A 15,955-nucleotide genomic window follows, 5' to 3' on the forward strand; every position below is an offset into this window, starting at 1 on the left:
CCGCGCGTCCCCGGTGCGCCCCACGTGCCGCCGCCGCCATGGGCGTGCTGCCGGTGCCGGCGGAGGTGCGCGCCATCCTGCTGGACATCGAGGGCACCACCACCCCCATCGCCTTCGTACAGGTGAGACCCGGTGACCGCCGGCCCCGCGGGGGGCTGCGGGCATCGCCGCTCCTGTCGTGACCCCCCCAGCCCTGGCGTCGCGGGGGGCTCCCGGAGCGTCGCCCTTCGTACCGTGACCTCCCCGGCCCTAAGCTCGCCTCAAGGCAGGCCGGGGTGCCCCCGGGAACGAAAGCCGTGACCCATTTTCCTCGTTTTTCTGAATAATGCTCGCGAGAAAATACGCCTTGTGTTGGCGAGCGGCCGCCCTGCGGTGGGCTGGGGAGCAGGACACTGCTGCGGAGGGTCGGGCAGGGCAGGGGGTTGTTTCTTGGATGGATATAGGGCAGTATGGGTGCTCGCAACCTCGGAGCCTCGGGCAGGTCAGGGGTTTGTTTCACGGATGGATATAGGGCAGCTGGGGTGCTCGGAGCCTCGGGCAGGTCAGGGGTTTGTTTCACGGATGGATATAGGGCAGCTGGGGTGCTCGGAGCCTCGGGCAGGTCAGGGGTTTGTTTCACGGATGGATATAGGGCAGCTGGGGTGCTCGCAGCCTCATCCCGGAAAAGCCTCGAGCATGGCTGTTGTTTTGATGGCTGGAGCTGCAGCACCGCACCCGGCTCTGCAGAGAGCCTCAAGTGCGGGCTCGCTGAAGTACGATGCTTCTTGTCCTTAATTTCGGTAATTAGCAGTTTGCAGTAATCGATAATTCTCGGGGTTATCCGCTGCCTTTTCCCTTCGGGAGGCTGTTACGGCCGAACGCCCCCGGTGTGCCGGGGCAGCGTGTCCAGCCCTGCGGGAGGGCAGCGCCGGGGACACACCGGGACCGGAGCGGCAGCCAATGCACGAGTGCCTTCCCTTGCCTAGGAAAAGCTTCAGGCTGCTGGAAATGCTGCTTTAGGTACAGAACCGAGGGCTCTGGGAAGCCTGTGGGTCACAGGCGCTTGGAGAACCGCAAATTGTGACAGCCGGGGTCCCTCCTCTGCGGGCGGCTTTGGCTCGCAGGAGAGAGCGGCTTGCTCGGATGGATCCCTTCTCCTGCCCTTCATTAACCTGGATTTCTCCCTGAGACATGACAGCTTTCATTGGATTTTGCAGCCAGTGGCTTAAAACGGTGCTTTGTGATCCCCATGGCAGGTGAAGGCTCCTGCCTGCCTTTCTAGAGGCTTCTACTAACACAGTCTAACAGATGAACAGCCTGACCTACATCCATGTTCTTCCAGTGCTCTTGAAGAAACTTCAGGCCTAGGTGGCATTGCAGCTGCCTCCCTCCCCTCAATGTCTGTCAGTTCAGACAGTTTGGACAGCTGAGGTTTCTTACTAAACATCTAACAGAGCAGCTAAGTTGTTTCTGTCCACCTCAAAGCCGTTTCGCAGTTGTGCGAACAACATGCCATGCACCTGAGACTCTGGATTTCCACCCAAAGTCTTTCTGCTCCAGGGAGGCCAAATGGGTTTTGATTCCCAATAAAATTCAGTTTGATGGAAATCCTGAAAATGCTTGGAACAAGTTAGTTCATTTGGGCTTTCAGTTAACCTCTATCTGCCTTTGAAAGGTCCACTGATGGTTCAGTGGACACTTTATTCTTCAATATTAAACGATTTTATTTAATCCTCTCTCTAATGTTAGAATGACTGAATCTGCAAAATAAGGGAATAGAATGAGTCAGTTGATGGGTGGATTAAGGAAAGATACCGGAAAAGAGAGTATTTGGAGTCTTTCTTCTACACAGACTCATGTCCTATTAAACTTGATACATCATTGACTGGGATCACTCTTGGCACCCACAACCCATCTGTCCCACTGAGCTGTCCACTATTCCAGCTGTCACATGGGTGTCCCCTCTTAGTTCACAGACCTATGCATTTGCCAAGACTTTTACCCTTTTAAAATCTCACAAATCACAGAATCCACTGATCTTTCAGTCAGTTTGGGAGTTTTTTCTTAGCCAGCACAAGAGTATGAAATGCTGCTTTTGAAAAACAATTGGCTCCTTTTGACATCTGAGTTGTAAAGGAGGTTAAACCAAGCCAGCAGGTCAGCTGCATTTCCCAGTGGATTCTCTTTAATTTCCTCCATGATTTAAAAGATAGCTTCAAAGTAAAGGAAATGAGAGATTAACTGGGGGCATTACTAGGCTTTTGATTTCCCTAGGCAAGTTTGTGGTAATTCTTGAAGTAATCTGCATTGTTTTTAAAATATAAAACATGGAAGATACAGTATTAGAGCAATACCAAATCCTGCAGTTCTGCCATCACATCATAATCTCAGGACCACTGCTTTCTTAATTCATTAATAAGCTAAAGATGACATACCTAGGGCCATTTTTTGAGGAGAGGTGAGTTCATGTTAATAAAATTAAGAAATTAAGAAAAGCTCAGTTCTCTACCCAAAGGAAGGATTTCCCTGCCCTTCTCCTTAACCTGAGGCTTTTCACATACCTGGAATGTGCACGGTAGCTGCTTGTGGCTCCTGACTCGTGAAACACCACTAATGAGAGCAATTTGTAATTATTTCTGATTGCCCTTGGGATCTCTGTGAAGGTTTGTCATTTTCCTGTGCTGCTTTTCCAAAACCCCGTTTAATTTCATTTGCAAGACTGTCCTGTGGAGCTCAGTGTCACGGGACCAGGCTTTTCATTTTAAAAGGTCCTCTAGTTTTGGGGACAGGTTGAGACCTGTTTTCAGAATGACCTTTGCTAGGATAAGTGCCCCATCAAGAATACAATAGCATAACTTACCTGTTCAGAGTACATACATTGTCAGCCTTGTGGGAATGTGGGGTTACATGTGCCATTTGAGAATTTTGGTGAGAATGTGGGGTCACACGTGCCATTTGAGAATTTTGGTGAGAATGTGGGGTCACACGTGCCATTTGAGAATTTTGGTGAGAATGTGGGGTCACATGTGCCATTTGAGACATATTTTTTGGCAAGCCCAGGAAAAGTTGTCACCCACCTTTCCATTGCAGGCTTTAAAAGTTTCAGCTATGTAAACATTTGTGTAAAAAAATCCACCTGCACTGATCCTGGCCTGAGGCTGGCTCAGTCCTGTGACCAGGCAGACACCCTTGGCAGGAATTTTCACCAGCTGCAGCACTGTGGGGGATGTTTAAATTTGGGGAAATAACTGTACAGGGCAGGACATGCAAACGGTTCCTTTAAAAGCCAGTCAGCCTTACCTCTGCCAGCTTAAAGGAGCAGCCTCTTTTTCTGCCAGGAGACCTTGTTCCCTTACATCAAAGACAACGTGAAGGAGTACCTGCGGGCTCACTGGGAGGAGGAGGAGTGCCAGCGGGATGTGGGACTGCTGAGGAAACAGGTTAAGTAACAGAGTCATTCCTGTCTCTGCATTTGCATTGCATGCCTGAGGCTTTGGGTCACTTGGACCATCCTGGTCACCCCACATTTGTCCCCGTCTCTCTGCCCTCATCCATGGAGGCCAGTTGCCTTCAAGGTTGGATTCTCCCCCATCCAAAGCCTGGGGTTGGGCTTGGCAGGCAGCAGCTTCCCTCAGCTCACCTTGGTCTTCACAGCCCTATGGCAGCTGTTGAGCCAAGACTTTCCAGCTTTTTGCCTGCACTTCTTGAATCCAAACCTCTTTTGGGAAGCAGCTCAGGGAAGGCAGAGCACTTGTTCCACACAGAGCAGTGGATGCTGCCTCTGTACAGGGATACAGCATCATCAATTTGAGACTTGTGGCTGAAGCCAACAGATGCATTTGCTTCTTTGCCTTAATTATAGTAATTAAATACTTAAGCACGCATAGTTCTCATTAGAGTATTTACAATACAGCTACAATAATGCTAATTGGTTGGTTTGGAAAGTACAGTCCAAGCAAGTATTTCTAAACACAACTGGAGTCTCAGTTTTCCATTGAGAAGAGCAGACAATGTTGTAACCCCTCATGTGAAGTGCAGTTCAAGCAGTGTCCTGTACAGCAGTGCATAGATGCAGATGTTAGATCACTTTCCTACATTAGAGGTGTGGAAATGGCTCCACCTCTTCCCTGCCCTCTTTTTATCATGGATGATTGCACAGAACCACAGAATAGTCTGAGTTGGAGGGGACCTGCAGGGATCAGCAAGCCCAGCTCTTTAGCAAACAGCCTGTGCAGGGGTGAGCCCCACAGCCTTGGCACTGTCAGCACTGTGCTCTGACACCACTGTGCAGGCTCAGGAGGACTCCAGCCTGGACGGGGCCGTGCCCATCCCTTTGGAGAGCGGCAGCGGGGAGGAGGAGCTGGAGCGCGTCATCCAGGCCGTGGTGGACAACGTGCACTGGCAGATGTCCCTGGACAGGAAAACCACGGCACTGAAGCAGCTGCAGGGCCACATGTGGAGGGCAGCCTATGCCACCGGGCACGTCAAAGGAGAGTGAGTAATTGTGTGAGTAGTTGTGTGCCCCCTCCTGGGGGCAGCTCTGGAGGGCAGCTTCCCTAAGGTTTATTAGCAGAAGAGCTGCATAAGCTATTCCCGGGAACAGCCCCACTGTTATACTGTTATACAAGTAGCATCACTAGCTCAGCAGATAAGTCAATATTTGAGAGATTTCTTGGTAAAGCAAGAGTCACAAGTATGAGCTTCTTACATTTCTTAGTCTTGCATTCTTTATCCCCAAATTGCACTCATATTTTGGAACAAGTATAAACAAGCCAGGGTTGCAGGGTCAGACCCTTTCAGTTGTTTCCTTCTGCTTTGTCTTTTACCTGTGTGTTTCCTGCCTTTCCACTTATTTTTGTCTTCAGGTTCCTCTTCATGTTTCAGCCACAACACAGGAATCCATAAGTAGGGACAACTGAAATTAAGCCTGGTCTTCTTATTTAAGAGATACTTAGTTAAGCTGTGCATTTCAGGTCTCTAAGTAAAACAAGCCCATAAATTCACTAAGTTTTGCCAAATGAGGTGAGCTGACAGAAAAATGTAAACATCCAAAACCAAATCAAGAGAGACTCACGTTCTGTTGGTTTTGTTTTTAAAAACTAGGCTAAATTGTCTTACAGTGACCCAAAAACTGTGGGGAAAACTGACTTCTTGGCTGCATTCAAGGAGTGAGGTCTCTAAAATCTCCTTGCCCAGCTCTGCATCACCTGCTGCTGGAAGAGACCTGGTTCCAGGAGCCCTGGGCAGATTGAAAATTAAGTCCCCTTGCAAACTAATAGGACAAAACAAATTGTCACAGTGCCTGGCTAATGATGTCCCCCCAGGTGCCTCTGGGTTTGCTGCTTACCTCACCTTACCTGCTGCCCTGTTTTGTTCCAGAATCTTCGAGGATGTTGTTCCAGCCATCCGGAAGTGGCGGGAAGCGGGGATGAAGGTCTATATCTACTCCTCAGGCAGCGTTGAAGCCCAGAAACTTCTGTTTGGATACTCTACAGAAGGTGATATCCTAGAGGTAGATAACCTTACCACCTTCCTTACAGCTTCTCGCCCTGCAGAGCACTCCCTTCCCACAACCATCCTTGCTGTAACACTTTGTGAATGAATTCTGTGACAGGAAGGTGGGACAGTGGGTTTGATCCATAGGAATTCAGCTTAAGGAGTTGACTGTGAGAGCATGGCTGCACCAACCCCTCATTACTATGGCAGAAAGGGAGGGAGGGAGATTTATCCCTGCTCTTCAGGTGGCACTCAGCAATGGCCTGTGCTTCTCTCTCTCTTTCAGCTCTTTGATGGCCACTTTGATACCAAAATAGGCCCCAAGGTAGAAAGTGAGAGCTACAGGAGGATTGCTGCCAGTATTGGGTGTGCCACCAACAACATCCTCTTCCTGACAGATGTCCCTCGAGGTATGTGACCTGCCAGTCCTGCTGCCTCTCACCTGTGCAGGGGAGGCGGGTGCTCTTCAGAGGTGTGCTGCTGCTGCCTTCTCACAAGCACCCCAGAAATGCTTCAGCACCTTCCCTCTAGCTGCTGCCTTCTCACAAGCACCCAGAAATGCTTCACCACTTTCCCTCTAGCTGCTGCCTTCTCACAAGCACCCCAGAAATGCTTCAGCACCTTCCCTCTAGCTGTTGCCATCCTCCTCCTTTACACACCCAGGCTTGCACACAGCAGTGGGATGTCCATGTGCAGCGCTGCAATGAGGGAAAATAGGTCAAGTAGAAAGCCTGCCTTTGCACCAGCCAGGCAGGAGAGAGTGCTGAGGCACAGCCCATTTACAAACAGGGTCAGTGGTTTGGCCAGGGCTCAGGGGAAAGGGTGGTGTTTGCTGTGTTGCTACGTGGCTGATTCTTTGTGCCACTTTATGCTTAGGTTGTGTTCAGCAGCAGGAAAACATTGCTTCAGGTTGCCAAGACTTGACCCATGGAAAGCCAGGCTTGAGAAGCCAATTTAATTTCCTGCTTTAGCTGGAAACATCTTTCTGGCAGAAATAGCACTGGGTCTCTGCCTGAGCCAGCTCAGTCCCCCAGAGTTAGTCCTTACCTCCTTCCCAGCCTTGGCAGCAGAGCTGGTGGCAGCTTGTGGTTACCTCCTTTTCCCTGGATCATCTTCCAGTGGCCTTTTGTGCTCAGGGAGCAAAAAGAAGCTTGTGAGAAGTGACTGGGAGAGGGAGCTGTTTGACTCACAAATGCCACAGGCTGACCACAGCCTCATGACAGGAATCGAGCTGATGGAGCAGGAATCAGGCTGATGGTGTGTGCTGCCTGCAAGGAGCCTTGGAGAGCCATCAGCTGGCAGAGGGGAGGGGATGGTGAGGCCAGCTCCATTCCTGCAGCTGCAGCCATCCACAGCAGGTCTGCCAGGAGCTGGTTCCTCTCTAGAGCCCTGCCACGTGCAAACGCTGCTTTCTCGGTCTCAGCCTTCAAAAGCACTCGGGTGTTCTGGGGCACCCTCAAGCCTCAGGGACCCTGCAGTGAAGAGGTCAGTAAGGGCTGTCCCCTCCACTGTCCCCTCTCTGTCTGTTTCAGAAGCCAATGCAGCCGAGGAGGCGGACACTCACGTGGCTGTGGTGATCAGACCGGGCAACGCGGGACTGACGGACGATGAGAAATCCTATTACAGCCTCATCTCCTCTTTCACCGAACTGTTCTTGCCCTCCTCCACTTAGGGAAAGCGGTGCGCGCACAAAAGACTGTGCTTCACCTAATTGTCCTTGTGAAATGTTAGGTCATTTTGTCCATAATCAGAATTTCAAACCAAATCCACATGATGTCTTGGGCCTCGTGCAGGCAGGTATGGATGGAGAGTATGGTGTGGGGTCCCTGGTGCAGTAGGACAGAGGCCTGCTGCCAGCTGGAGCTGGGAACAGGGCCCACAGGGAGCAGCACCCACAAGGCCTGCTGTTCCTCCCCTTTCCTGGCTAGCAGTTAGCTAAGGGAATGCTTCCTCCAGACTCATCCCCTGAAATCTGGTGCTGCGATTCCCCACCGTGAGCTCTGTCATTGTTAGAAGCAGTCTGCAAACAAGGTTCCTGTCCCCTTGTCCCAGAGGGAGCACTGGGGACTATGGGGGGATATGTGAGCTTCTCCCTGCAGATAGGATTTCTGCTAAGTCAAAAACATTCACAGTTAGGATTCCCAAAGGGAAATGCCAGCTGTGGGCTATAGTACAGTAGGCTGCCACAGAAGAAGCCAGCCCTTGCTGCAGGCAGGCTCTTTAGACACAGAATAATGTGTACCTTGGCTGTGTCTGCAGCAGCTCTAGGTACAAAACAGCACAACTTGTATATGGAGGCTGCTTAGAGCTCCACAACCAGTCTACCTAGAATGAAGTCAAGTATATATAAATACAGCTTTAAAAATTAAATTCTGAACACACTTCACTGCTGCATCATGGTGCTGGGCTATGGGATACAACTATCTGAAGCCCAAAGTCAGCTTGACAGCATTTCTGAAGTATCTCAGCACTGACCCACAGAACTCCTCCTCCAGCCAAGATCACCCAGTCACACATTTATAGCACTGGTCAGCAGTGAGCAGACTTTGACAAACTGCTCCTGAGGGCAGACATCCTGCTGCATTTGATGAGAATTAAACCCCTGACCTTTTCACCTTACCTAAATTGTGCCAATGTAGATCAGATGGTCATGGAGCTTTTCCTAATGTAGTATATAAAAACACAACTTTGCTTACATTGTGTTCACTCCATCACAGCATTTAGCCTTCCTGTCTTAGCACCAGTGATCCCAGCACCTAAAAGGCAAACTTTATTATTTTATTTCTAAACCTGTGAACACTGTGTTCCTGCTGTCACTTTCCCCAGTCCTTTCTTTAAGGCAGCAGCCTTGTCCTGCCAAGGAAGCTGTACTACCTCCCTGGCCATGTTAGGATTTCAGTTGTGGCTCAGTGCAGGAGTGAGAGCCACAGGTAGATTGTACCTGGTAGCAGTGGAGTCAGAGCAGTCTGAAATCCTGTTTCCCCATTCCCTGCTGCTGGCACTTCATGCACGGGTGTTTGCCCTCACGGCCAGCCAGAATAGAGGATGTGCTTGCTGCCTTCCTGAGCTCTGATTTATACCTACACTGTCCCTGTTGAGGGAGGCTGATGGGTAAAGAACAATGAAGAGACAAGCACTTGGGGGGAAACCCAGCTGTGCCAGCATGGCCCTTCTAAGAATTAAATAGTAGCAGGTCAGGCTGTGGGGCAGCTAGTCCAGATGCCTTTCTGGGCTGTGCAGTGGGTGTGATGCTGCTCCTAGAAAGAGCCTGCTAATTAGTGCTGTTACAGTAAGTGTATCTGCATGGCTGAATGGTTCCTGGCTTTCTTAAGTGATAATGTTAATCATTACACTGTAAATAAATACTCACCTTTTGTTTTGCCTTTGCCATCAGAAAGCTATGCTTGGGGTAGGGACAAAAATAAAGCTCACTTTCTCCATAAAAGCACTTTATTTAGTGGTCATGTTTTAGTGTACATTGGTTGTCATTTAGTTGTACTGAAATGTGCTGTTAGAAATACTCTAAGAAATGTACAGAATTGTCACTAAAAACCTGAAATTCAGTTTGGATTGCATATAGGAAAAGGAGCAAAAGGAAAGAAAACCACATAATCTTCTTTTTTTCTTTGATAAAATTACAAAAGCTAAAATAAAAAAATGAAAGAATTAATCAGGGAAAAAAAGACACAGTGGACTATTTACAGTAGAACACCCTTAAAACAAATTGCTATTTTGTGCTCCATATGGATTGAGTGTGTGCCAGTGCAAGAGGATCCCACCTGCATGTTCTCCAGACTGTCTCCTCCTGTCCTTGCCCAGGAGGAGCTCCCTGGATGAGCCCCATGGGAGCTGGCACCTCACACAGCTGTGTCCTTGGCCACTCTCAGCACATCCTCCTGGGAAAGCCTTCCACTCATGACACTGCTACAAGGAGGAAGCCTTCAGCAATCCACAACAACCCTCTGTTGGCCAAAAATCCTCTGGATTTGTAACAGCTGCCTGAGAACAAGTTTTGGTGCACAGAAAAGAAAGGGCTGGCTGAAAGCTTTCTACTTAACACACAGTTTGGCTCAGCTGTTTCTCCTCTCAGGAGAGGCCTGTGACCTTTGCAGAAGATTGAATGCCCTTTTGACTTTTCTCTGTCAGAAATGCCACAGAACAGTACAAGTTCCCCTTCAAGCACCTTTTCCTACTATTTTAATTTCTGCTTGTTTTCCTGCAGCTCAGACAAGATGTAAACCTAAGCTGAGCCTGATTTGTGGAGGAAAATAGGAGCCATGGGGAGAAGCAACTCCTATCACTCCTCTACCCAAAAGCTTTCCCAAAATCAGGTTTTGAGCTCCTTTGAAAACAGACCTTCTGTTTGGAAACCTCTCTTTAGGGAGGGAGAAGCCCTTCTGGTTTTGCTGTTCCCTTGCACCTCCAGCCCTCAGGCAGATCAGCCAGCCTCTGTGCCAGAACTCCCTCCTGGCACCTTGGAAGCCCATTTAAACCTGCAGCAGGCTCCACTCAGGACAGCTGGCCACACTGAGGGGCCCAGAGCCCAAACCAGCATGTCTGAAGTTTGGCTTGCACAAGGAGCAAAACCAAACCCTGTGCCCAGAAGCACTGGTACTGGTCTCATGGCAGACAAGCCTGGTGTCTCTAACACAATGTTTTCCCCCTCAGTGAACATTAAAAAAAATTAAAAAAAGCTTTTGAAATACTATACACAATGTGTGGTGGAAGCACTACACATGGAAGAAGCAGCCTTCTGGGTTGTCTTCAGGGCACACAGATATTCTCACCTCATTTCAGCACCTCACTCCCAGCAGTGCCCACCAGGAAGCCAAGCACAGCATCCCAGGGTCACCCCTCTGGCCTGGGGATGATCTGCCTGGCCACAAAGCAGCACCAGCCAAGTCTCACTTCCTGATCACAGCACAGCTCCTTCCAAACCCAGATTTACCGTTGGCTGCTTTGCCTGCTTGCCATGAAAGCCAGTCCACTGGGGTCTTCTGTGTCTGATTCCAGGTTCTGGAGAAACAGCTGCTGCTGCTCCCCCTACCAAGCTCCCCCGGCTGGCAGCACAGAAAACAACCCGGGAAACACAGGGAAGATGCAGTCTGGTGACTCGGGAGCAGGTGGCTCCTGAAGACTCTGCTGTTAGGAGAAGTCTGCTTCATTCAGCTCCTTCTCTGCAGGGTGGGCTGAGCAGGACCAGTCTCAGAGGGGCTGCTGAATGTTTTGAGCAACAGGAGTGTGACAGAGCCACTCAGAGTCACAAACTAAGCAGCTTGTGCACTCTCACGCTGCCACTGAGATGGACCCACTCCTCTCAGACACCTCTGTTTGTTTGGCTCTTGGTGAGACAGCCACCCTCAGAGCCCTTTGGCAATGCCATCATGATTGCACATGGAAAGAAACTCATCAAAAAAGTGTAAATGAGGTCATGTTTCACCCATGAGACCCCACCTGCCCCCCTCCCCCCCTGCCAGAGGACAGGCTACACCTGATCTGTCTGGTACTCAGAGGCTTCTGATAAGCTTTCAGAAAAGCTCAGAAAGTTTTCCTGGTACTCAGAACAAATTATCTCAAATCTGTAATGCCTGAACTCCACTGCAAAGGTGCCAAAGTAGCACAGGAAGCACATCACTAGGCCCCACTGGATCCTGGAAGCATACATGTGAATGCCCTGGGCCATAAGGATGAAATCTGGAAGAGGGAAGTCAAGGAGAACAAGTGGGAGCAGAGACACCAACCAGTTTGAAAGCCAACAGGGAAAAAAATCTGAGCAAAGTCACCTGGATAAGCCCACCCATCCAGCCATCATGAGGAGAGTGTGAATGTGATGCTAGAGATGGAAGGGATGTCAGGTGTCCAATGATGCCCATGGAGCACAGCAGCTCTCCTATGCAGACCAGGGCTTCCTGATGGCAGATCAGGGTGATAAACATTTACAGAGGGGAAGACTCGGGTGCAGAGAAGTCAGGATTTGCTTGAGCATCCAGAGCCAGCAAGTGGGGACCTGGCTGGGGGTCCGTACCTGCCAGGAGCTTCCCAGTGGAAACTGGATCAGATCACTGCACTCACCACAGGCAGTGGGAACACCTTTCAATACACACTTTGAAATATTTCCTTCTGTTTAGATCACCTGAAAAACTGTCCCTTTCTGTGAAATCTGGAAGCATCACTCTACACATTGGATTGTGCCATGAAACCAGACTGATTAGCATTCCAAAATGCTTTGAGATCCTAGGACAGGTGTGAGAAGAGCTGCTGCAGCACAGACACAATACCTGGCCTCCTGGGGAGCAGGACAAAAGGATACAGAGCACCACGCAGAGTGTGATGCTGGCTGACAGAGCCACCCGTGGAATCCCAGCTTTCCGCCCCTCGTTCTTCAGGTTGATCTTGAGGGTGAGGGCAGACTGGATCCAGCATGCCAGTGTCCCAAAGCCAAAGGTCAGAGATGTGCCCACGTTGTGGATCTCCTCATCATTGGAGAGCTAGCAACAAACAAAGCAGTGATTGCCTGGACACAACAGGAATTATCTGAGAGCTCACTGGATTGAGATGGTGTATCATTTCTTCTGGCAGAGGGGTAAGGTGCAACATTACCAAGGTGAGTTGACAGCTGTCACAGTCAAGCAGATCTTTTGCCCAAAGCCCAAGAGCACTGTGGAAAATGCAGTTGCTTGGGGACTGTCTCCACAGCTCCCTGACAAGACTCACAAATGCAGAGCTCAGAAATAAATTCTTCCTTGGCTCGAAGGGATGGCCAGGGCAGGCAAGGACAACCCACTGTGGGTCTTGTACAGCTCTCTGCAATGGATGCAAATTGTGCACCTTCAGTGCCAGCCCTGGCACTCTCCTGAGCTAGCACAAGCCAAAACACAAATACATGCTCCTGGTTTGGCAAGTTCCTCCAATTTCCTCTTCTGCCCATCCTGGTTTGGCAAGTTGCACCAAATCCTGGGTCACTGGGGTCTGAGGCAACATGAACCCAACCTCTCTGGAGTGCCAGTGTTTCCCTGTTCCTTGGGCCGCCCTGTCCCACAGGGCTCCGACTGTGCAACACTGCAAGGCAAAATGACAGCCAGGTTCAACTAGCAAGAGTCTGCAAAAATATTCCTTGAGGCTGTAGTTCCATTCAAAAAGTCCAGCATGGACTTAAGCCAAACAATTTCCATTTTCCCTCTGCCTCTGAGGCTTTTCTAGAAAAGAAACCACCAGTCTGTAACTTCTCCCCGCAGCCTTAATTCCTGTTTGATGATTTAACAAATACCCATCAAACAAGACACAATCTACAGGACAACAATCTAGCTGCTGTGCCTCCACTGATATCTCCCGTTCTCTCTACCCTGAATTTCTTTCAAGAGTAGGTACAAATAATCATTCAGGCAAAAATGGGATTGAGTTGCCTTTCCCAAGATAGTCAGCACTGCAAGGGACTCACAGCTATAACGTCCCTCTAAAACACCCAATGCATAATTTTCCAGAAATATGATTTAATGCCACATTTGGCTCAGCAGTCAGGCAGGGAGAGGCATAGATTAAGGTCTCATTACAGCATGTTTTCATGTTTGGCAAAAGATCTAGGTAACTAACATGGAATGGATAGTTAGAATCAGATATCAGAATAATCAGAATTTATAGCCAGGTAAGATTCAAAGCATCTGCTGTTAAATTACAATTATTTGCTCTGAAGACTGAAAAATGGAAAGTGAAGTTGAAACCATTTCCTAGTGCCTGTACTAGAAATACTCTTCTCAGAGGTAGACAAAGCTGTTACAAAGGCTTCATAATTCCTAGCTGGAAAGCTCTTGTGAAAAAACAAGACCCTGGGTTTTGGGCTTGTGCTGTGGAGTTAGGAAGACCAAGTTCATAAAAGTCAAAATATCTCACACCTTATTCAAAAAGAAAAAAAAAAAAAAAAGTCAACTGTTAAGGACACCAAGTTCCTTCAATAACTGTATAATCCAAAGAGATCCTCCTCACCCTTCACAAAACAAGTACCATTTCTGTACTGGGAAACAGCCAGCCTGCACTGGCCTTTCTCAGTTCCTGCCATTACTGGGGGTCACTATGTGCACCCCAGTGAGAGACAGAGCCTCAGAGTCCAACCCAAGCCCCACTGACTAACACCTCGATCTTCATGCAGCCCTGACAGACACAATGGTGATCACAGGGGACACCCACCCCTACAGATGTGGCAGATGTTTGCTGCTATAGCGTTGCAGGACAGAGGGGGAATGGAGGGCCCTCACTCACACATCCAGAGAAGTCCTGGCACTCCTCTGCTGTGTCCCTCTCCTGGCAGGTCTCAGGATCAGCAGGAGGTGCATTTAAAGCAACATGTGTTTTAAAAGAAGGACATTGAGCTGTCTGCTAAATTTGTAGGGGCATTTGTGCATCTGTTTGCACAGATGTGTCCACAAACTTCCCGCTCAGCCCTTTCACCCAGGGCCATCTGTGCCGACTGGCAGGGCTCAAGAGATTCAGGAGGCTCCTGCTGAGGCTCTCAGCAGGTCAGGTCTAAGCCTGCAGGTGCAAACCCTGCTGGAGACATGTGAAAAGTGATTGTGGCCCTTCATCTCAGCTCACAAGTGGCAGATAGAGGTGGCAGAGCAGGTAAAGGGAGGGCTGGAAACTGTATTAGCTGGAAACTGCCCTGACAAAGGCAGGAATGATGCATCTCACTCCGTGCTCTCAGAAGGCTAATTTATTACTTAATTATACTATATTATATTAAAGAATACTATACTAAACTGTACTAAAGAATACAGAGAGGATACTTACTGAATGCTAAAAAGATAATAATGAAAACTCGTGACCCTTTCCAGAGTCCCAACACAATTTGGCCCCAATTGGCCAAAGAGTCAAAACAACTCACACCAGAATCCAATGGAACAATCACCTGTGGGTAAACAATCTGCAAACACATTTCGCATGAGCACAACACAGGAGAAGCAAATGAGATAAGAATTGTTTTCCTTTTCTCTGAGGCTTCTCAGCTTCCCAGGAGAAGAATCCTGGGTGAAGGGATTTTTTCAGAGAATGTGAATGCCACAGGCTGGTGCTTTTCCCAGGCTCACATCACAGCTGGCTCAAAGACCCGAGCAGAGCCGCTAGGAAAGCGGGGCAGTCACAGCACAGACAGCGCAGTCCAAGCCTGCAGAGCAGTACCTGAAAGTTGCCGAGCAGGGTCATCCCAAAAGAGGCCAAGCACAGAGCCACCAAGCCACTGATGTTCAGCCACGGGGTGAGCACCTTGGGCTTCAGCTGAATGAAGCGCAGGACAGCCACAACAAGCGCTGGGAAGGAAACACAAGGCAGGGGACATCAGTAGGGAGAACCTGCTGCAGCAAACACCTGCCTGGGGCCTCACAGCCCCCTCCTCCTCTTTCTACCTGCAGCCTGGCAAGCTTTGTGCTTCTGTACAGCCCCCTCCTACTTAATCGGGGACAAGATTGAGCGCAGGAAGCATTTCTCTTGTAATCCAGCCACAGCAAGATCCAGGCTTCCTTTTCTCATTATGCTTTGTCTGCAAATTTTCTGGGGGAAAGCACACCTTCCTGCTTGCCTGTGAAGCTCCCAGCACACAGTCCGTCACATGCACACCATGCATTCACTTAGTGGCACCTGGACTTGCATTGCTTCACTCCACTCACAAGTGCTGAGCTCAGCTGGAGGACAGATGTCAAACCCCACTTGTATTCAATACATGTGAATGGCACATACATATTTCTATATGGGTTTGCCATACATATTTCTATTCAGGGTTTGCCATAACGTCCACTGCCTTTTCTCCTCCTCTGGAACAAGTTCTGTTGCCACAAACATGAGCCAAAATGTTGCATTAACTTTCCATGAAGACTGGAATAACATTTATTACAACTCCCCCAAGCACTGTGTATATATGATACATTATAGATATGATATTTCATACATCATATGATATGGCACAACCCCAGAAGATACTCAAATTATGTATTCTTGCCCTCCCTAGTGAATGGTGCATGGAACAACACAGAAAGCCAGGCTTTCATATGTGATTCAAGCCAGACCACTAAAAACCAATTTAGTTGAACAGCAAAATTTGCTTGCTTGCTGGCAAACACCTTCTTATGCTCATGCTCAAATCAATAGCAAGTAGCTCATATTGTTGTAAATAGTTCACCTTAGCAAATTAGATCTGCACTTTCCACAAAAGTGCTGGTACAATATCGAAAATATATTACCACTGGTATAAGACTGAAAACATGGCTTTGGAAAATAAGGGCATTGTAAGTGAAAATTACCCAAACTGCAAAAACAGTTGAATTTACTCTCTCACAATTACTCTAGTGAATCAATCCACTCCAAATCCTTAAAAATGAGAACTTTGTTCCACCCCAAAAAGAGGATTTATATTTTCTATCCCCAGGCAGTTGTTTGGGACAGCCACCTGTGACTACTCAAGCACATGTACAAGAACTTTTTAATTTCTGTATCTGCA

The 15,955-nt window shown here is 48.8% G+C and overlaps 2 protein-coding genes across 5 annotated transcripts in view; one reads left to right on the forward strand and one right to left on the reverse strand.

Annotated features, from left to right (window-relative positions):
* ENOPH1 (enolase-phosphatase 1) lies at nucleotides 1–8,920 on the forward strand. The gene is made up of 6 exons (XM_063156663.1): nucleotides 1–122; nucleotides 3,318–3,419; nucleotides 4,271–4,473; nucleotides 5,359–5,491; nucleotides 5,762–5,885; nucleotides 7,008–8,920. The coding sequence occupies exons 1-6, from the start codon at nucleotides 39–41 to the stop codon at nucleotides 7,145–7,147; spliced, it is 786 nt and encodes a 261-aa protein (XP_063012733.1). The 5' UTR covers nucleotides 1–38; the 3' UTR covers nucleotides 7,148–8,920.
* TMEM150C (transmembrane protein 150C) overlaps nucleotides 8,908–15,955 on the reverse strand; it is a 26,712-nt gene continuing 19,664 nt past the window's right edge. For all 4 annotated transcript variants that reach the window (XM_063156664.1, XM_063156667.1, XM_063156665.1 and 1 more), the window contains exons 7-9: nucleotides 14,644–14,771; nucleotides 11,786–11,963; nucleotides 8,908–11,169 (exon numbers count right to left, since the gene is read on the reverse strand). In XM_063156664.1, the coding sequence (XP_063012734.1) occupies nucleotides 10,961–11,169; nucleotides 11,786–11,963; nucleotides 14,644–14,771 (515 nt within the window). In that variant the 3' untranslated portion in view covers nucleotides 8,908–10,960. The remainder of the gene's footprint in view (nucleotides 11,170–11,785; nucleotides 11,964–14,643; nucleotides 14,772–15,955) is intronic.

Source organism: Melospiza melodia, chromosome 5 (genome assembly GCF_035770615.1).
Source record: "Melospiza melodia melodia isolate bMelMel2 chromosome 5, bMelMel2.pri, whole genome shotgun sequence".
Classification (NCBI taxonomy): Eukaryota; Metazoa; Chordata; class Aves; order Passeriformes; family Passerellidae; genus Melospiza; species Melospiza melodia.